The 18,957-nt window shown below is 56.9% G+C and overlaps 3 protein-coding genes across 3 annotated transcripts; 1 reads left to right on the forward strand and 2 right to left on the reverse strand.

The window, feature by feature from the left end:
- Positions 1 to 176: 176 nt before the first annotated feature.
- XAB2 (XPA binding protein 2) lies at positions 177 to 12,084 on the reverse strand. The gene is made up of 19 exons (XM_028093178.2): positions 11,996 to 12,084; positions 6,940 to 7,088; positions 6,577 to 6,700; positions 6,171 to 6,368; positions 5,283 to 5,417; positions 5,033 to 5,197; positions 4,324 to 4,468; positions 3,873 to 4,024; positions 3,657 to 3,776; positions 3,333 to 3,464; positions 3,097 to 3,228; positions 2,891 to 3,004; positions 1,755 to 1,917; positions 1,485 to 1,675; positions 1,276 to 1,398; positions 1,019 to 1,190; positions 621 to 750; positions 406 to 515; positions 177 to 301 (listed from the first exon to the last, which is right to left on the reverse strand). Exons 1-19 carry the CDS (start codon positions 12,044 to 12,046, stop codon positions 240 to 242), a joined length of 2,568 nt encoding a protein of 855 aa, XP_027948979.1. The 5' UTR covers positions 12,047 to 12,084; the 3' UTR covers positions 177 to 239.
- A 227-nt stretch (positions 12,085 to 12,311) lies between these two features.
- PET100 (PET100 cytochrome c oxidase chaperone) lies at positions 12,312 to 13,865 on the forward strand. Its single transcript, XM_028093179.2, has 4 exons — positions 12,312 to 12,382; positions 13,121 to 13,207; positions 13,375 to 13,407; positions 13,741 to 13,865. The coding sequence occupies exons 1-4, from the start codon at positions 12,356 to 12,358 to the stop codon at positions 13,822 to 13,824; spliced, it is 231 nt and encodes a 76-aa protein (XP_027948980.1). The 5' UTR covers positions 12,312 to 12,355; the 3' UTR covers positions 13,825 to 13,865.
- Positions 13,866 to 13,931: 66 nt separating this feature from the next.
- On the reverse strand, positions 13,932 to 15,852 carry PCP2 (Purkinje cell protein 2). The gene is made up of 4 exons (XM_028093192.2): positions 15,748 to 15,852; positions 15,099 to 15,213; positions 14,681 to 14,805; positions 13,932 to 14,051 (listed from the first exon to the last, which is right to left on the reverse strand). Exons 1-4 carry the CDS (start codon positions 15,796 to 15,798, stop codon positions 13,932 to 13,934), a joined length of 411 nt encoding a protein of 136 aa, XP_027948993.2. The 5' UTR covers positions 15,799 to 15,852.
- Between the last annotated feature and the right edge of the window lie 3,105 nt (positions 15,853 to 18,957).

Consider the following 18,957-nt stretch of genomic DNA (forward strand, 5'->3'; position numbering starts at 1 on the left):
TGGGGCGTGTGCCCTGGCCTGGAGCCCGGCTGCCCCACCTCCTGCACCAGCCAATCTGGTGGGGGGGGGGGTGCGGGGAAGGGTGGGGGCTGGGCCCAGGGCCAGAGCACCACTGAGCAGGCAGTCCATACGGGCACCCGGGCAGCAAGAAGGGTGGAGGAAGGAGGCTCAGACTGTGACGTACACACACGGGCTATATTGGGGGAGGACAGACGGGGGGCGGGGGGGCCGGGGTGCGGTCAGTCCTCCTTCAGGCTCCCGAACACGGCGGCCGGCACGCTCTGCTGTTCCAGCCGCACCTCTGGAGAAGAGGGGGAGGCAGGGAGGACGTGGTCACCCCAGGAGGGGGCCCTGCCTCTGCGCCACCCCCAAACCACCACGCGGCCTGTCCGGCCGGCCCCCTACCATTGGGCTCCAGGTCCATGTCGTCCTCGTCGTCGTCCTCACCCAGCTCGATCTCCTCCGGGTTGGCTTGCTGGGCCAGCTCGGCCAGCTCCTCCCGGGAGGCGTCACTCCTGCAGGCAGGCCGGGGTCACGGAGGGGGCCACGCCGCCCGGCCTCCCCGGCACCTCCCCCCTCGAACAGGAGCTGGCTCACTCGCACCGCCCCCGCACCCCTACCTCACAAACAGGATCTTGCTCTGGGCCCGCGGGGGCTGGTCCCGCTCGGCCTCGGCGGCTAGCTGCTCTGCTCGCTGCTCCAGCAGCTTCATGTCATCCATGCCGCTCTGCCCAGGGGCCAGGTCAGACACTGCGGCGGGGGGCACGGGGTCAGCCAGCATAAGCGGGTCCTGCCCTCCCCACAGCCACATTGGCCCCCACCACAGCCCACGGCCCACCTTGCTCTGGGTGCCCCAAGCTGTCTGAGCACCCAACCCTCAAGCAGTTCCCAGTCTCCAGTGGGGGAGGTGGAGGTGGACCCCCAGTGCTCCCAGACCAGGAGGTCAAGGCTGGGCAGAGGGCAGAGGCCGGGCCGAGAGGACCTGGCCAGGGTTGAGGGGTAGCCCGCAGCTGCTCACCAGTGCCTGTGGCGCTGCCTGACACCTTGAGCATCTGCGAGGCCATGAAGTTGACCTGAGTGTTGTATGTGGCCTGCACGCTGCGGCGGATCCGCAGCATCTCCCGGATGGTGTCCTCATTGCCATGCCGGACCTCGAAGTCCTTCCACGTTTGCCAGAAAGCCCCAGTGGTCTGTGGAGGGTAGGCAGCATGCACGTGAGCCGGCTGGCTTGGCTGCACCCCATCCTCCTGCCCGCCCACCAGGCTCTCCCCCTACCCGGGGGTCACAGATCTGGGAGCAGAAGCTGTAGATGGCGCGTGCCCGGTCGATCTCGCCAAGCCTGCACTCCATGTCTGCGAACCGCAGGCACATCTCCCGGGCGTGCTCATCTGACAGCACCTGCCGGGTGGAAAGGGGGTGGGCGTCAGCGGGGTGCCCAGACCCTGGGCCGGCCTCCAGAACGGCCCCCCGCCCCCACGGGGCACCTCAATGGCCTTCTGATAGATGCCACGGGTGTGGGTGACGCCGTAGATCTCGGCCGCACGCTTGATGTAGATGTTGAACATGTCGTACTGCTGCGCGGGCTCCACGGCCCTGGTGGCGCGCTCGTACACGGCCATGGCGTGCCGGGCCAGGCCCCACTCCTCCTCCAGCTGCGCGTACAGCAGGTACAGCGCTGTGACGGGAGGACGGCGGGTCAGAGGCTGCGGCCTGGCCCCCGGGCCGCCCCGCCCCGCCCGCCCCGCCCGCCTCACTCTTTGCGTATTTGGGAGGGCAGCCGTCCAGCGCCTGTTCAAAGAGGTCCCGTGCTCGCTCCAGCTTGCGGCCCCCGTAGCGGGCGATGAATTTGGTCAGGTAGGTGCTCCAGATGTCGGACACGTTGGGCCACTTGAACAGCGAGATGCCGCGCTCGTACGCCTGCCCCGAGAGAAGGAGTCATGCGTGGGAAGGCAGAGTGAGCGCGCCTGGCGCCCAGGCTGCCGGGAGCCTGCCCGTCTCCCTTGGGCTGAGCAAGGTGGCCTTTCCCTAGCCACCCCTCCCTACAATCACAACGCAAAGGAGTCTCTGTATGCCTCCCTCAGCAGACTGCAAAGCCCCCCGTGACAGGGCAGGGCTAGGACTGACCAAGGCACCAGGGGGCAGCCTTACGGGCAGGGCACTTGGGGGCGGTGGAGGGGCGGACCTTGCAGCTCTGCAGACACTGGAACCCAGAGCCCTGCGAGAAGGTTCACATGGCAGGGCCAAGGGGCAAGGCCTGCGTCACTCAGGCTGGGGGTGGCCTGTGTGTCATGTCGTGTATGACCTCCCCAGCTGTGTCCGGATAGTCTCCGCACATAACCTAACCTGCCAAGCAGCCCGGTGGGGCCTCACAGCGTGTACACGCGCAGACCTACAACCCAGGGCCTGAGTGACAGAGCGGGGACAGCCCACACACACCCACACCAAACACCCCCCATACACACAGAAGCAGGGTGAACTGTGTCCCCCAAATTCCTGTCAAAGCCACAATCCCAGGACCTCAGAATGGAACTGTACTTAGAGATGAGGTCTTTAAAAAGGAAACGAAGATGAGATTGCTATAGTGGGCCCTAATCCACCGGCTGGAATCTTCAACGAGGAGACTAAGACACAGACACACACAGGGATGACCACGGGAGGCCACGGGAAGAAGAGGGCCACCCGCACACCAAGGAGAGAGGCCTCAGGAGAAACCAGCCCCGCCGACACCACAGTCTGAGATTTCCAGCCTCTGGGACTAAGATGACACGTCTCCGTTGTTTAAGTTCCCCGGTGTGTGGCACTTCGTTAGGGCGGCAGAGCACACTGACTCAGTGCCCAAGGCACTGAGGAGGACACGCTGCTGTCTGGGGCCCCCAGCTCACCCCCTCACCTTGAAGCTCTCCTCAAAGTACTTGTGCTCCTCCAGGAACATGGCGTAGTTGATGACGATCTGGGGCGTGGCGATGCGCAGGTCCAGGATGCGGTCATACACGGCCTTGGTGGACTGCGGGTCAGGGGCAGGTCAGAGCACGTCCTGGGGCAGGGTCTGCAGCCCCAGCCCACCCCCGGCCACAGGCCCTTGGCCACGCAGCTCACCTGGAAGGTGCCTAGGCTTTCCTCCAGGTCAGCGAGCATCGACCACACCTTCAGCGACTTGTACACACGGTTCTGCACAGGCTCCGAGCCGTCAAAGTACTCGGCTCGGCGGGCGGGCAGCGCGGTGGCCTTCTGCAGGGAGCCAGCAGCGGAGGGGGGAGCTTAGGGAAGTCCTGGGCCTGGCCACACGGCGCGACCCCCCCCACCCCCCGCCCCAAACCCGGGCTTGCATTTACCCGCAACAACCGCAAGGCCTGGTCATAGTTCTCGTGCCGGAGCTCCAGCTCGCCGCACTCACACCACACGCTGGCCAGGTCGTCCACCTGCTTGAAGCTCACCTTGGTGGCCTTCTCCAGGATGATGCGGGCCTGCCAGGGCACACAGAGGGCAGGCTGAGACCCTGCCCCCCCCGCCCCCCGCGGGTGCATGTGTATATAACTTAGGCATATATGACCGTGTCTGTGCCTCCTGTGTCCTCTGGCCAAGGCCAAGGCCAACGCGCACGCCCACACGCACACCCACACGTGCACACGCGCATGCACACATGGCACAGCACTCACATCATCCAGCTGCCCGTTGTCCTCGTAAAACTTGGCAAATGCGACCCACAGCGTGTGGGGCTTGCCTGTCGCCTTGAAAGGGTCCACCGTCTGCACAGCCTCCGTGTATGTGTTGATGATCTGGGCGGGAGGGATTGAGTCAGGTAGGACAGTCAGGGCCCTGGCAGGTGGGGGTGGGGGGAGGGGCAGGGCCGAGGGGGTGGGGCAGTCACGCACCTCCCGGGGACGGCCCTGGTGCAGGGCCACGCGCTTGTGCCACTCGTGCACGTGGTGCGGGTTCTGGCGCAGCAAGACGCTGTTGAGGAGCAGGGGCCGCCGGCTGATGAGCTGCTCGAAGCGGGCCAGGCGCAGCTCCAGGTCCACATCATCTGCTCCACGTGATGAGGGCCAGGGAGCAGAAGTGAGGGCCTCGGCACAGTCCCCACCGAGTGCTCTGGGCTTTGGAGACTCACTCCACTGGCCACCCGGGCTGGAGTTGCAGCCCTCGTCCTGGCTACTCTCCGAGGTTCCACCTACCCTGGCCCCTCGGCCGGCCTCCCTCCCTGCCGGCCCCTGACAGACCTGGAGACGCACCGCTCCCCTGCCCCAGCCACTCAGGACGCTCGGAGCCCTGCTCACCAGCCCGGCCTTCTCCCCTCACCAGCCCAGGACCGCCACGGAAGCTCACCTTCCTCCTCCCGCCCCAGTTCTGAGGCTGTCTCCATCTTGGCTGCAATCATGCTCTCCTCAAACTGGGCGTAGCTGTCGAACACCTGGGTGAAGTCCCGCACGGTCATCACGGTCCGGATGGCCTCCTCATACACATCTCGAGCCTGTGCGCACAGGAAGAGTGAAAGGAAGGTGCTGGCTGCCCACCCGCGTGAACACAGGGAACCCAAGAGCGCCGCCCCGGCAGCGGTCCAGAGCCAGCTCTGTCAGGCTCTGAGCAGTGACACTCAGCAGAGCCATGACTGGAGCCATGCCCCGGAGCCGTCCCCTGCCCCCTGCCCAGCCAGAGTGCTCTCCCTGGCTCTGGGAGGGCTCTCCCTGGCTCTGGCCCCTCCCCAGTAAGCTGACGGTGATGGTCCCCTGTGTAGAGCCAATGAGGCTTGAGGGAAATGCGTGTAAGGTGCCTGACACCCAGTAAGACTCGTGAGGTGACCAACTCCTGTGCCAGGCTTAGTGGGTTCAACGCCATCCAGCCAGGAAGAACTCAGGTCTGGCCAACCCCAAGATGGGCATGCTTGCCAGCAGGGCTGGACCACTTCTCCTCACCTTCAGGAAGGGCGTGCACCTGGATGTGTTTTCTGCTCCTGCACACGCCCACGTGCGTCCCCTGAACGCCACAAGCTGGAGGGACTGCCCCCCTCCCCTCGTCAGCTCCCGTACCCGCTCACCTTCTCGAAGTGGCCGCTGCGGATATAGTAGTCAGCCAGCGAGCACCAGAGCTTGCCCAGCTGGTCAGTGAAGCGGGTGAGGCCCCCGCGGATGATGGCATCCACATTGAGCGACTGCACCTTGTCTGGGTTCTGGGAGATGAGGTCACAGAGCTCGTGCCACAGCTGCAGTGCCAGGAGGAGAAGTCTCAGCCCTATTCCGCACGGGGGGCGAGCCGTCCTGCCCCACCCCCACCCCCCACAGGCCCACCTGGTAGTTGGACTTGCCAGCCTTGGACACGAAGCGCTCATCATTGACCACGGTGGCCAGGCGCTGCGCGGCTTCATCCAGCCGGTCGCTGGACTTGAGGTACTCGATGTACTCCTCTGCGCTCTCGGGGCTAAGCTGCACGGCAACCGGCCCCATCAGCAGTCAGGGGGAGCTGAGGAACCATACCACGACACCCCCCCCCCCCCCTCAGCGGCTCCAGGTCAGCCATCCCCACCGTCCTGATCAAGAGCCAGCCGTGCTGACCCAGCCTCAGCCACCCCTGTCCAACCTGGGTTGGACCACCAGTCTGGCTTCAGCACCAAAGGTCCAGCCTAGGCCCCAGCGATCCAGTCTGGGCCCCACTGGTCCAAGGCCAGCCCCAACTGGTTTGGCTTAGACAACAATGGTAGAGCCTACACCGTCTAGGCCTTGCTGTTTACCACAAGCCCCCTGGCCAAAGAGCACCGTGGTAAGAGTTTCACGACGTATGACAGTTGTTAGAAGTTTAAGAAAGCCACACACCATCCGCACCCGGTTTCCACCTGGAAACGCTCCCACAGCCATTCATCTCACATTCCCTGCCCTCCCGTGGTAGCGGTTTTCCTGGTTTTGTGTGGTCAGCTCATGGGCACCGGTCTGCCCAGTTAGACCAAAAAGTTCCACGCATGCAGAGACTGTCTCTGTCACGCTGTCCAGGACCCGTCTCGGTACTGGACACACAGCTGGTGCTAGCAAATATGTGGAGAATAAACAAATCGCCAACAAAAGCCTATCTCAGGAAGCCTTTTCTCCACTTCCTGTCAGGTGACATCCTGCAAGGGGCTAGTGTCCAGGGAACTAGTTCTGGGAGCCTCCTGACTCGAGGATGTGCCCCCGCCCCCAGCTTACCTTGAGGAAACGCCGGTAGCCCCGCACAGCTGTCTCAGGCAGCGGGTGGGAGCGGAGGAAGCGCAGGTACAGGGGCCAGATACGAGAGTGCTGCGTGATGGGCAGGGCCCGGAGGGCACGGTCAAATGTGCGGCGGGTGTGCGTGACGCGGCCCTGGTCCATCAGGAATTGGCAGTAGTCCAGCCACAGACGGGGCATCTGTAGGTGTGGGGGAGAGGCGTGCTGTGCGCTGCAGGCGCCACAGCCTGCCACAAAGACCCCCGCTGCCCTAGGGCCCAGAATGCAGCAACACCCAGAACCCTCTCCTCCAGGACCCAGTCTAGCTGGTCTAGCTCAACTGCAAGTCTACCGAGGTGGCAGGACTCCCAGCTTCGTGCATTTCCCAGGACTGAGCCCCGCCCCCCACCTTGTGCATGAACACAAAGGCCCTCTCGTGGCAGTTGTTGGCATCTTCATAGGCAGGGTCAGTCACGCAGCGACGCTTCACCTGTGCCCGGCGTGCCTTCAGGTATCGATACCAGAGTTTGTAGCTGGGGGGGGGGGGCAGGAGGGGACAGAGGATGACCGGTCAGCCTTACAGACCCCTACAACCCCTCGCCCTGCCCCCACGAAGCAACTGCTGGGAGAAGGGGCCTGGGGAAGCATGACAAGTCTCAGCAATGAGGGGACGGCTCCTTGGTGCCAAAACATGAGCCATCCCTGGGGACCTCCCGACTGGTTCTGTTAGACCAGGATGGGTGGGTGGGGGGGGGGCTGGAGCAATTCCCACCTGCAGGGCAGCAGCTTCAGTGCCCGCTCATACAGCTGGTTGAGCCTGGGCTTCGGGGCACCTTGTTTGAACTCAATGTAGCGGAGCCAGCACTTGACCGAGAACTGGTTCCGCATGATCTCCTCCTCATAGGGGAGGTCCTCTTCCTCCTGTGGGAGCCATGGAATGGGGAGGAGAGGGACCTGCCCTCAGAGTCTGGTCCCAGGTCCCCCTGTTCATCAGAGCCAGGTCACCCAGACACCCAGATCCTAGGGCTTAGGTCCGGACCTTACTCCTTGGAAATCTACTACCCACCATCTGACCCAGATCATCAGACTCCTCAATCAGGGTTCTAGGCCAGACTCCCGAGACTGTCACCCAGACACCACTCTTTTGGACTTCCAGATCGAGCCATCCACTCTCTGGCTCAGATGACCAGATTCCTTAGACTCCCTGGTCCAATGCCAGGCCTTGCTCGGACCTGGACACCAACCTATAACTCTGCACAATGTGCCTCTTCCTGAACACCAGGCCTTTGGCATCTCAGGCTCCCACTATCCAGAGTGTAGCTCAGGAAAGGCCAGAACTTGGAAAATGAATAAGGAAACCTCATTTGAAATGGAATGGGGAAGCCCTGAAGGAAGAACCCTCATGCCCTACCATCTGTCAATTGTAGAACCCCCACAGGAAGATTTTCTCCTGGCCTGGCAACAGCCCAGCCAATGAGAGACTGCCACAACTCAGTCAATGAGAGGCCATCACCACCCTGAACTAGTACTTTCTCCTCACAGACTTTCCTTCAAAGCAGCCCCTCCCAGCTGACTCCTTTTTCTCTACAAAGTGACATTCCTCTCCTTTGTTCTCCAGACTTGCCTTTGGTTTTACCAGAGCTTGCATATTCCCATTTAAAATTCCTCTGCCACTCTTTCTTTTTTATGGAAATGCTAATTAAAAATTTTTTTATTTTAAAGATTTTATTTATTTATTAGAGAGAGAGAAACAGCATGAGAGGGGAGAGGGTCAGAGGGAGAAGCAGGCTCCCCGCTAAGCTGGGAGCCCGATGTGGGACTCGATCCCAGGACTCTGGGATCATGACCTGAGCCGAAGGCAGTCGCTCAACCAACTGAGCCACCCAGGTGCCCTCCTCTGCCACTCTTAAATAAACCCATTTTGCTGGTAAAATAACTAGCAGTTTTATTTTCAGGGTCGACAGAAGCTAGACCTTTACCTCAGGAGAGGTGTGGACCACCACTAAACCTCACTAATACTAAACACTAAAAACCTGGTGAAGAGGCCAGGCCTCAATAAGCATACCTCATGGATATTGCGGGTTCGGTTCCAGACCACAGTACAGTGAGTATCACAATACAGTAGGTCAAGTGAATTTTTTGGTTTCCTAGAGCATATAAGTTATATTTATGCTACACTGTAGTCTACTAAATGTGCAATGACACTAGGTCTCAAAAATCTATGTATCTTCATTAAAAAATACTTTCTTGCTAAAAATGTTAATCACCATCTGAGCTTTCAGTGAGTTGTAATCTTTTTGCTGGTGGACGGTCTTGCCTCCCTGGTGATAGCTGCTGACTGATTGGGGTGGTGGCTGCTGAAGGCTGGAGTGACTGTGGCAATTTCTTAAAAAAGACAAAATAGTTTGCCACATCAATTGAATCTTCCCTCCGTTAACGACTTCTCTGTAGTATGTGATTCGGTTTGACAGCATTTTACCCAGAGTAGGACTTCCTTCCAGACTGGAATCAATCCTCTCAAACCCTGCTGCTGCTTTGTCAACTGAGTTTATGTGATATTCTAAAAGCCCTGCTGGCATTTCAACAATCTTCGCAGCATCTTCACCAGTAGATTCCATCTCAAGAAACCCCTTTCTTTGCTCATGCATAAGAAGCAACTCCTCCATTCAAATTTTATGAGATTGCAGCAATGCAGTCCCATCTTAAGTCTCCACTTCTAATTCTGGTTCTCTTGCTGTTTGTGCCACACCTGCGGTTACTTCTTCCCCTGAAGGCTGGAACCCCTCAAAGTCATTCATGACAGTTGGGATCAACTTCTTCCAAAACCCTGTTAAGGTTGATACTTCGACCCCTCCTCATGAATCAGAATTTTTTTTTTTAAGATTTTATTTATCTATTTATTAGAGAGCGAGCGAGAGAGAAACAGCATGAGGGGGAGAGGGTCAGAGGGAGAAGCAGGCTCCCTGCTGAGCCGGGAGCCTGATGTGGGACTCGATCCCAGGACTCCGGGATCATGACCTGAGCTGAAGGCAGTCGCTCAACCAACTGAGCCACCCAGGCGCCCGAATCTGAATGTTCTTAATGGTGAATCCTTTCCAGAAGGTTTTCAATTTGCTTTTCCCAGATCAGAGTAATTGCTATCTATGGCAGCTATAACATTATGAAATGTATTTCTTAAGTAATAAGACCAAGGACGCCTGGGTGGCTCAGTCGTTAAGCGTCTGCCTTCGGCTCAGGTCATGATCCCAGGGTCCTGGGATTGAGCCCCGTGTCCGGCTCCCTGCTCGGCAGGAGGCCTGTTTCTCCCTCTCCCGCTCCCCCTGCTTGTGTTCCCTCTCTCGCTGTGTCTCTCTCTGTCAAATAAATAAATAAATAATCTTTAAATAATAAGACCTGAAAATTGAAATTACTCTTTGGCCTGTAGGCTACAGAATGGATATTATATCAGCAGCCACGAAAACAACATTAATTTCATTGTACATCTCTGTCAGAGCTCTTGGGTAACCAGGTACATTGTTAATGAGCAGTCATTATTTGGAAGGAATCTTTTTTTTCTGAGCAGTAGGTCTCAACACTGGATTCAAAATATTTAGTAAACAGCGTTGTAAACATATATGCCATCATCCAAGCTTTGTTGTTCCACTTACACAGCACAGAGTAGCTTTAGCTTAATTCTTAAGGGCCCTAGGATTTTTAGAATGCTAAATGAGCACCAGCTTCAACTTAAAGTCATCAGCAGCATTAGCTTGATGACTTTATGGGCAATAGAGTCAGCCTGTCCTTTGAAGTGCTGAAGCCAGGCACTGACTTCTCTTCTCTAACTATGAAAGCCCTAGATAGCATCTTCTTCTGAAAAGGCTTTTCCATTTATTTAAAAGTCTGTTTGGGGCACCTGGGTGGCTTGGTTGGTTAAGCGTCCAACTCTTGATCTCAGCTCAGGTCTTGATCTCAGGATTGTGAGAAATAATAATAATATATAAAATAAATTTTAAAAGCCTGTTTCGTGTACTCACCTTCATTAATTATCTTAACTAGCTTCTTTCTTTTAAAAAGATATTATTTACTTATTGGAGAGGGAGAGAGGGAGAGAATGCACACAAGCAGGGGGAGCAGCAGAGAGAGAGGGAGAAGCAGGCTCTCCACTGAGCAGGGAGTCAGACACACGGGGCTCGATCCCAGGACCCCGGGATCATGACCTGAGCCGAAGGCAGACACTTAGCCAACTGAGCCACCCAGGTGCCCCTTAACTAGATCTTCTTCTTCTTTTTAAGATTGTATTTATTTATTTGAGAGAGAGAGTGAAAGGGAGAGTGCACAAGAGGGGGTAGGAAGAGGGAGAAGTAGACTCCCCGCTGAGCAGGGATCCCAACACAGGGCTTGATCCCAGGACCCTGGGATCATGACTTGAGCCGAAGGCAGACACTTAACCAACTGAGACACCCCAGGCGCCCCTAGATCTTCTGATTAACTTACCACAGATCCTATATTGGCACTCGCTGCTTCACTTTGCACTTTTGTTATGGAGATGGCTTCTTTCCTTAAACCTTATGAACCAACCTCTGCTAGCTTCAAACTCATCTCCTGCAGCTTCCTCACCTCCCTTAGCCTTTGTAGAACCAAAGAGTTGGGCCTTGCTCTGAATTAGACTTTGGCCTAAGGGGATGTTGTGTCTGGTTTGATCTTCTACCCAGACCACTAAAATTTTCTCTAGAACAGCAATAAGGCTGTTTCACGTTTTTATTATTCATGTGTTCACTGGAGTAGCACTTCTAATTTTCTTCCAGAACGTTTCTTCTGCATTCACCACTTGGCTGTTTGGTGCAAAAGGCCTAGCTTTCGGCCTTTCTCAGCTTCCAACATGCCTTCCTCATTAAGCTTAATCATCTCTAGCTTTTGATTTAAAGCAAGAGATGTGTGACTATTCCCTTCACTTGAACACTTAGAGTCCACTGTAAGGTTATTAATTGGTCTAATTTCAACACTGTTATGTCTCAGGGAGTAGGGAGGCCCAAGGACAGAGGTGGGCAATAGCCCATGACGCAGTCAAAACACATACATTTATTAACTTCCCCTTTTATTTGGGTGTGGCTCCTGGTGCCCCAAAAGCAATGGAAAAGTTTGAAATACTGTGAGAATTACCAAAACGTGACAGAGAGACACGAAGTGAGCAAATGCTGTTGGAAAATTGTGCCAACACGCTTGATGCAAGGTTGCTACAAGCCTTCCATTTGTTAAAAAAGAGAGAGAGAGAGAGAGAGAAAGAAAGAAAACAAAAAGAAAAAAACTCCTGCAATATCTGCGAAGCACAATCAAAAGACATGCCTGCGCTCCAGATACCAAGATACCAAGTCTTCAGGATCCCACTGGCCATCGCCTGACCAGCTCCACATCTGACTCCAGAGTTCTCCTAATCCAGACACCAATCCTTTATTTCAGAAACTACAAGGCTCAGGGCCAAACCTAGGTCGTTACTTAGAACACCAAGACTTTACCACAGAAACCAGAGCCCTGGCTTTGGGTCACTAGCCTCTACTTCAGACGCCAGATCTCTACAAGATTTAGCTATGAGATCCACCCCTCTCCCCGCGCGCTCCCATTTCCACCGGAGGCCCGGGTCGCCTGGCCCTTAACCTCGACAGCAACTCTTCACTCAGACCACCTGGACTCCGGCACCAGAACTTTGCTCCTGGACAGCCGGGTCCACACGCCCTGCCCTCGGGTGGACAGAGTTTTGGCCCAGACACCCCAGGCGGCCAGGCCTGAAACCCCTGCAGCATCCAAGGCCGGTGCTACCACACGGGCCACCCCCGGCCCCGCCGCGAACTCACGAAAACGAGGTCCGGCCGCTGCGGCCGGGAAAGACGCGCCATCACCACCATCTTCGTGGCTCTCCAGGTACCGAAAGGAGTCGTGTTATAATGACGCCTCCCGCTGAAGGCCCGCCCCCCGGGGCCAGACCTATTTCCTATTGGTTGAACCCTTTTCAACCCCGCGGACAGCGTTTGTTGACTTTCGCTTAGAAGGCGCCAGCGACCGGAAGCAGAGAAGAGGCTCCCGAATATGACGTCATCTTGAAACTCCTCTACCAATCAGCTTCAGTGGTGGAGCCTGCGAACGCCCAATGAGCTGCTGTTTTGCTGAAGGGTTGACTCTGGGCGGAAGCGGCTTTGTAGCCTGGGAGAAGCGAGATGGGAGTGAAGCTGGAGGTGTTTCGGGTCAGTGAGCTTTGCAGTGGGTGGACGGTTGGACTCCTCCCGGGACTGAGGAGGCGGCTCTGAAGGGGAGGGGGTTCCAGGAGAGAGGGCAGTGTGGGGAGAAAGCTTCCGAGTTTTGAGAGGGATCTTTAGGGTTGGAAGCCCAGCGGAGGGGGCGCTGGGGTAGGGGCGGGCTGGTGTGCGGAAGGGCGTCTGAGAGGAGTGATCTGAAAAAGGGGCTCCGAGAAGGAAGGCTCGAAACCCCGAGGAAGCTCATGGGCTCCGGGTGGTTGTGTGTTTCTAACAGGGAGACCCCTGTGATTAGAGGAATAGATTCCAAATAATGAGGCCTCCTGGGTTTGAAGATGTTCCAGGGATCTGACGAATGGGTGGGTAATGAGGTCTCAGGAAGATGCCTTCGATTTTAGGACGAGGTTTTTGTACTCTGAGTGAGGGGTCTTTGCGCTTGCGCGCGTGTATGCGTGTGTGTGTGTGTGTGTGTGTGTGTGTGTGTCTTCGAGAGGGAGTTTCCCCAGACTTGGAGGAGGCTTTGAGGTCTCTTAAATTATTACCCGTAGGGGTCTAGGCTTTAAGGTGTCAGGCTTCTGTATCCTTGGTGGAAGTTCTGCGGTTCTTGGGGACCCTGAGAAGGCACGCGTAAGCTCTGCGGGAGGATGGTCCTCCAGGCTCTGAGCAACCATGCGTGTTGTGGAAGGGGTTTAATCTGTGGCTCCGTTCATTTACCCCCTGCCCTTCTAGATGACGCTCTACCTCACCTTCCCTGTGGCTATGTTCTGGATTGCCAATCAGGCCGAGTGGTTTGAGGACTATGTCATACAGCGCAAGGTGGGCACAGGGAGAGTATTCATGGGTTCATTCCAGGGCGTGGGGGAGAGAATGGAGCACCAGCCTGCTGGGGACCAATGTCTGCTTCCCACCAGCCAACCCTGCCCTGGGTGGGGGGCTCTCGAGTCTCCTGGCTCATGCTACCAGCTGTTACTTTGTCCCCACAGAGGGAGCTGTGGCCACCTGAGAAGGAGGACCAGGTAAGTCACATACTCTTCTTCCCCCTAAAGGGACGGAGGTGCCTGGATCCCTGTGGCCATGATGGATTTGAATGAAAATTTTGCTCTCAGTCATGAGGAAAGAGAACTGAGAGCAGAGGGGCATATAATTTCTTTCTTGCCCTCTTCCTGAAAGATGAAGATAATCCCCCTTGGACCCTCCCTGTAATTGGCACAGGGCTTCCAGTGTAGATGCTGAACTCTGTGAAGCTGTGGCCTGGGGGAGTAAGGGCAGGGTCGGGGGGAAGGGGGTCTAGGCCCCTGAGGTGTGTGTCCTCCTCGCTTCCCGTTCCACCCCCCTTCTCCAACCCCCAGCGCCGGGAGTTAGAAGAATTCAAAGAGAGGCTACGGAAGCAGCGGGAGGAGAAGCTCCTTCGTGCTGCCCAGCAGAGCTCCTGAAGCCTAGCCCCTCCACCCATGAAATAACACACAGTTCCTTATTTCTTGTGGAAGTGTTTTATTGTCTGTTTTCAGGGGCCATGCAGGGCCCAGGATGGCTCAGGCCCTCAGGGGGCTTGTGTCTGGGGTTGGGGGCTGCTGTTCCGACGGAAGCTGAGGGCAGTCGGGTCTTGAGGGGTGAGGAGGGGTTGGGGGCTGAGCGTCCCGGCTCGTTTCTGCACTCCGTCCTGTGGATGAAGAGGGGTCAGCCAGAGGGAGGGACCAAGGACAGTGCCAGTCGGAGGTGACCCAGACATTGGGGGAGGGTGCCTGTGTGCCCCCTCCTGCCGTCTGTCCGTACCATCCGCCAGCTTCTATGTACCTTAGTTACTCAACCTTTAGGGTGGTATTTGGGTCTTGATCAGAACCCAGGCTGTGCGTGCATGTGTGTGTCATAGACACTAGTGTACGGAGGTCTGTGTCCCGTGTATAAACTCATGTGTCCTCTTCCTCGGAGGTGTCTTCCTAGGAAGGGGGTCTGCTCATTCTGTCTTCCCTGAAACCCTGAGACAGGGCGGCAGGGCCCCCGAGTTCCAGCCACGGCTCTGACATTAACCTGCCCCCGGCCTGACCTTGGGCCCCTCTTGGCCCTGTCTGGGCCTTTGTCCTCCCACCCGAAGTTGGGGATTGGATTGGCCAGGATCCTGTGACTGGCAGGGACCCAGGGTGGCACTCTTACCAGGCACTCATCCCCAGGGGGCAAGTCGTGGCTAGACGTGAGGGTGAGGCCCCATTTACTCCTGGCTGGGGGTGGGAGGCAGGGTCAGAGCACTCAGCCTAGCAGGTCTCTGCTCAGCCCCAGCAGCACGTCACCTACCTTGGGGCCTATGGGCTGGAAGCCAGGCAGGGTGCTGACTGTCACACGCTGGTCATCCATACGGCGGCCCTGGGTACTGGCCAGCATGTCCATGAGACTGTCCATCTCAGGTGCAGGGCCACTCTCTGCATTAAGCAGAAGCATGTGGGGATGAACATACACACTGACTCCAGGGGACACAGCCCAGCTGGAGCCCCCAACCCGCTCCTCCGCCTCCACTCATGTTCTCTCGGAAGTGCGCTCGCCTCTCCCCCCCAATCCCTTGCCCAGTGTTCCCATTTGCAGCTTACTTTCTCAGGTTCTTGCCCACAGGCCCCCCAGATGGCCACTCTCCCTGGATCCCTACGCCCTGCCCCGTTTATGCCCCCAAACATCACACCAGTCCCACTCCCCCCACACCCCCCGTGCCCGCTCTCACGGCTCTCGGAGGTCGGCTCTGGCCCTGCCTGCAGCGAGCACCGCTGCTCCTCCATCCGGTCACCCTGCACGTGGCTCAGCAGGTTGAAGAAGCCCTCCTGATCTGGAGAGCCAGCCTAGGGGACAGATACACTCAGTCCAGCTGGCCTCTCAGCTGGGGAACCCCTCCCCTCCCCTCCTCGGCTCTCACCATGGTCCCCGCCGATGCGCTGCTCTGCAGAGCTGCTCAGAATGAGACCTGAGCCTCCTTCCCCATCCCAGTCCCTGCCCCAGGGGCCCAGCTAGCAGGGCCACCCCACGTGGTGCTGCCTCAAGGGAGAGGCTGCCGGTGCCAGCATCCTGACGTCCTAAATTGGGGCCTGACTGCAGGGTGGCCTGGGGGCAGGGACATGAGCCAGGGAAACATACCAGGGGCTGCCCCCAAATCCCAGCATCCCCCACCTCACAGGGGTTAGCACCGAGAGCCCTGACCTCTGCCCTGGGGCTGTGTTAGGCACTTGGACCCTCATGCCCACCAGCACTTCCTTGGGCGGCAACTGGGTCAGGGGTCCCAGAAGACTTGCTTGCTAATTAGGTGCCCTACAAACTAATTAGTGTTGTCATTCACAGGCCCTTGAGTTGGAGGGATGTGTGGGGTGGGATCTGCTTACCTTGACGTAGGGGGCCAAGCTCCTGTCCACCTTCTCTTCCTGGTCCATCATTGTCCCTGCTCCCCTCCCCTGGGTCCTGTCCACTTCTCTGCTTTCCTCTGTCCCGGCCCTGTGCCAGAGAAGGCTTTTTAAAAAAGACTGGGATATGGGGGGGAGTGGATACTCAGCCCCAAATCCCCAGCTCATGCCCCATCTGCTCCCACCCAAGCTTAAGCCCCATAAAGATGATCCAGATAATTGTTTTTGCAGCAGGATGCAGTGCTGCTGTGAGGGTAGGAGACAGGGTGACCTGGGTTTGGACCTCGCCCAGCAGGACTCACTGGGCCCCAAGAACTGTCAGGTGGGGCTCAGCAGCAGGCCAGACCAGTGTCCCCACAGTGGGGCGAGGGGGGCTGGCTGGCCCCACTGGGAGAGGTCAGGCCACCAGGGCAGCTCAGGTGAGATCTGTAGCCCACCAGTGAGAAGCAGTGCGGGATGGTCTCACCCTACTGGGAGGGCAGTTGCCATCCGCAGGTGGTGGGGGAAGAAGCTGGACCTGAGGACCACTGAGGCACCACCAGGCCGACTAGCTCCATCTCTGTCTCCTGGCCACCCCTCCTACTCACTGTCCCTGGGTCTGGTTGCCCACCACAGGCCCTAAGACAAGAAGGTCTGAGATTTCCTTTTTTTTTTTTTTTTTAAGGTTTTATTTATTTGAGAGAGAGAGAGAGCAGGAGTGTGTGTGTGTGTGGGGGGAAGTGGGGCAGAGGGAGATGGAGAAGCAGATTCTCCGCTGAGCAGGGAGCCCGATGTGGGGCTTCATCCCAGGACCCTGGGATCATGACCTTGAGTATAGGGCAGACGCTTAAACGACTGAGCCACCCAGGTGCCCCAAGAGGGTCTGGGATTTCCTGTCCTGCCACCGATGCCAGGTTGAGCTTTCTCCTGAGATCTCAGTGCCTGGGGATGGGAGGCAAGGAGCCCCAAGCAGCTATGGCCTTCTTTCAGTGCCCTGGGAGAGGGTGCCACTGGGAGGGTCCCGGTGGAACCCCATCCCCTACCCACGATGCCTTTCTAGAAACCGGTTAAAACCTCTTCTCAGAGTAAATGGGCCACACAAGCACCACACCTACCTGAGCACAAAGCTCAAAGCTCAGTCCTCTTCCCCCAGGCAACCGTTCCCCATCCAGGGCCCCCCCCACACCCTGTCCACAACCCTGAGTCCTCGATGCCAACCGGACGCCCTGCCCTTCCACGGATGCACTAGTTTCCTGGAGCTGCCTTAACTGCTCTAACAAAGTCACAAGCTGGGTGGCTTAGAGCAACAGACGATTGTCGCACAGTTCTGGAGGCTGGAGCCAGAAGTTGGGATGTTGGTGGTGTCATGCTCCTGAGACCCTCAGGGGAGGGTCCTTCCTTCCCTCTCCCTGGCTCCTCGCGGTTACAGGCAGCCCTCAGTGCTCCTTGGCTGGTCGCTGCAGTATTTCAACCTCTGCCTCTGTCGTCATGTGACATTCCTCTGTGTCCCTGTCTTCACATGACCGTCACAAGACATGGAGCCCAGTCATGTTGCGTTAGAGCCTCATGCTACTGCAGGCTGACCTCTTAACTAACCACATCTGCAGCGACTCTATTTCCAAATAAGGTCACAATCTCAGGTACCAGAGCTTAGGCCTTCAACCTCTCTTGGGGGAGGGTGGGCAGGATACCATTCAGCCATTAACAGCAGAAGACCCTGGTCACCCTCACAGAGTACAGTGGGGAGTGGTAGGCCCTCCTGACCTTCACCCCCAGGGGACAGACTGAGAAGCTAGAGGGGTCTCACGGCCTTCCAACTCCTCCCTGTGCCCCTACAATCCATCCTTCCCCTCCAGGAGCTGCAGGGATCCCCTCCCTCCCCTGCTCAGAACTATCCCTTGGCCCCCATTGCCCTCGGGAGAAAACTCAAACACCATGGAGTAATGGAATGTTCTAAAATTGGGGATGGATGCACAACTCTAAACATGCTAAAAGGCATTGAATTGTACACTCTCAGCAAGTGAACTGTGTGGTATGTGAATTATATCTCAATGAAGCTATGAAAGAAAAAACAAGAAAGGAACGGAGAGAGGGAGGAAAACACGGAAGAAAACCCCCAAATCCTACCTAGAGTAGCCAGCCATCCTGGTTTGCCTAGGACTTTCTCAGTTTTAGCACTGGAAGTCCTGTGTCCTGGGAACCTCTCAATCCCAGGCAAATTGGACTGGGTCAGTCCTACCTTGTCCCACAGAGGTCTGGCCTCTGCAGCCCCTCCAAGCTCACCTGCCTTCCTCCGCTCCTCCAGCTACATCCCCTGCTTCTCTCTGCCTGGATTGCTGCATAGCTGCTGCTTGATGTCCATCAGGTTAAATCTAAACGTCACCCTGTCAGGGTCCCCCTCTGGTACCACACACAAAAAACCACCCCCCCACATGTGGCACGTGCTCTCACATCACTTTATTTCAGTTAGAACAGAATTGACCATTTTCTCTCCCTCTTCCATTTAACCTTAAGTGCCACATGGCAGATCTAGTTTTATTCACTGTTGCCTGTCCCATGTAAGTGGCAAACGGCCAAGCACCAGACGAATTCCTTTTTTTTTTTTTTAAGATTTTATTTATTTATTTGAGAGAGAAAGAGCATGAGCAGGGGGAAGGGCAGAGGGAGAAGCAGACTCCCTGCTAAGCAGAGAGTCTGACGTGGGGCTCCATCCCAGGACTCCAGCATTATAACCCGAGCCAAAGGCAGACGCTTAACTGACTGAGCCACCCAAGTGCCCCATCCGGACCATTTCTTTTCTTTTCTTTTCTTTTTTTTTTGAGACTTTATTTATTTATCTGACAGAGACAGCGAGAGAGGGAACACAAGCAGGGGGAGCTGGAGAGGGAGAAGCAGGCTCCCCGCTGAGCAGGGAACCTGATGTGGGGCTTGATCCCAGGACGCTGGGATCATGACCTGAGCCGAAGGCAGACGCTTACTGACTGAGCCACCCAAGCGCCCCCATCCAGACCAATTCTTAATAAACTTGACCAAATGAAGGAACTAGTTCTGGACTCTGCATTCACACACGAGCATCACACCTGAAATACAGGACCTCTTTTGGATGGGCGCTGCTGGACTGTGCCCTCTATGTGACAAGGTGGCAGCCGTTTGCTGGCACACAGCAGGAGCAGGCCATGAAATTTCAAGTCAAGTGTGAACTGAGTGTGTGTG

Source organism: Eumetopias jubatus, unplaced genomic scaffold, assembly GCF_037043125.1.
Source record: "Eumetopias jubatus isolate StellerSeaLion01/CBP00866 unplaced genomic scaffold, mEumJub1_p1.0 scaffold_1, whole genome shotgun sequence".
In the NCBI taxonomy this organism is placed as follows: domain Eukaryota; kingdom Metazoa; phylum Chordata; class Mammalia; order Carnivora; family Otariidae; genus Eumetopias; species Eumetopias jubatus.

Bases quoted from the DNA above. Each gene is read 5' to 3' on its own strand.
- PET100 (XM_028093179.2), top strand. From the start codon at position 12,356: ATGGGAGTGAAGCTGGAGGTGTTTCGG. The intron at 13,208-13,374 runs GTGGGCACAGGG...TTGTCCCCACAG, and splicing joins ACTATGTCATACAGCGCAAG to AGGGAGCTGTGGCCACCTGA. The intron at 13,408-13,740 runs GTAAGTCACATA...TCCAACCCCCAG, and splicing joins CACCTGAGAAGGAGGACCAG to CGCCGGGAGTTAGAAGAATT.
- XAB2 (XM_028093178.2), bottom strand. From the start codon at position 12,046: ATGGTGGTGATGGCGCGTCTTTCCCGGCCGCAGCGGCCGGACCTCGTT. The intron at 751-1,018 runs GTGAGCAGCTGC...CCCCCGCCGCAG, and splicing joins AGGCAGCGCCACAGGCACTG to TGTCTGACCTGGCCCCTGGG. The intron at 516-620 runs GTAGGGGTGCGG...GCCTGCCTGCAG, and splicing joins AGCAAGATCCTGTTTGTGAG to GAGTGACGCCTCCCGGGAGG.
- PCP2 (XM_028093192.2), bottom strand. From the start codon at position 15,798: ATGATGGACCAGGAAGAGAAGGTGGACAGGAGCTTGGCCCCCTACGTC. The intron at 15,214-15,747 runs GTAAGCAGATCC...TCTGTCCCCTAG, and splicing joins GCTTGGCCCCCTACGTCAAG to GCTGGCTCTCCAGATCAGGA. The intron at 14,052-14,680 runs GTAGGTGACGTG...CTTCATCCACAG, and splicing joins TCCAGCCCATAGGCCCCAAG to GACGGAGTGCAGAAACGAGC.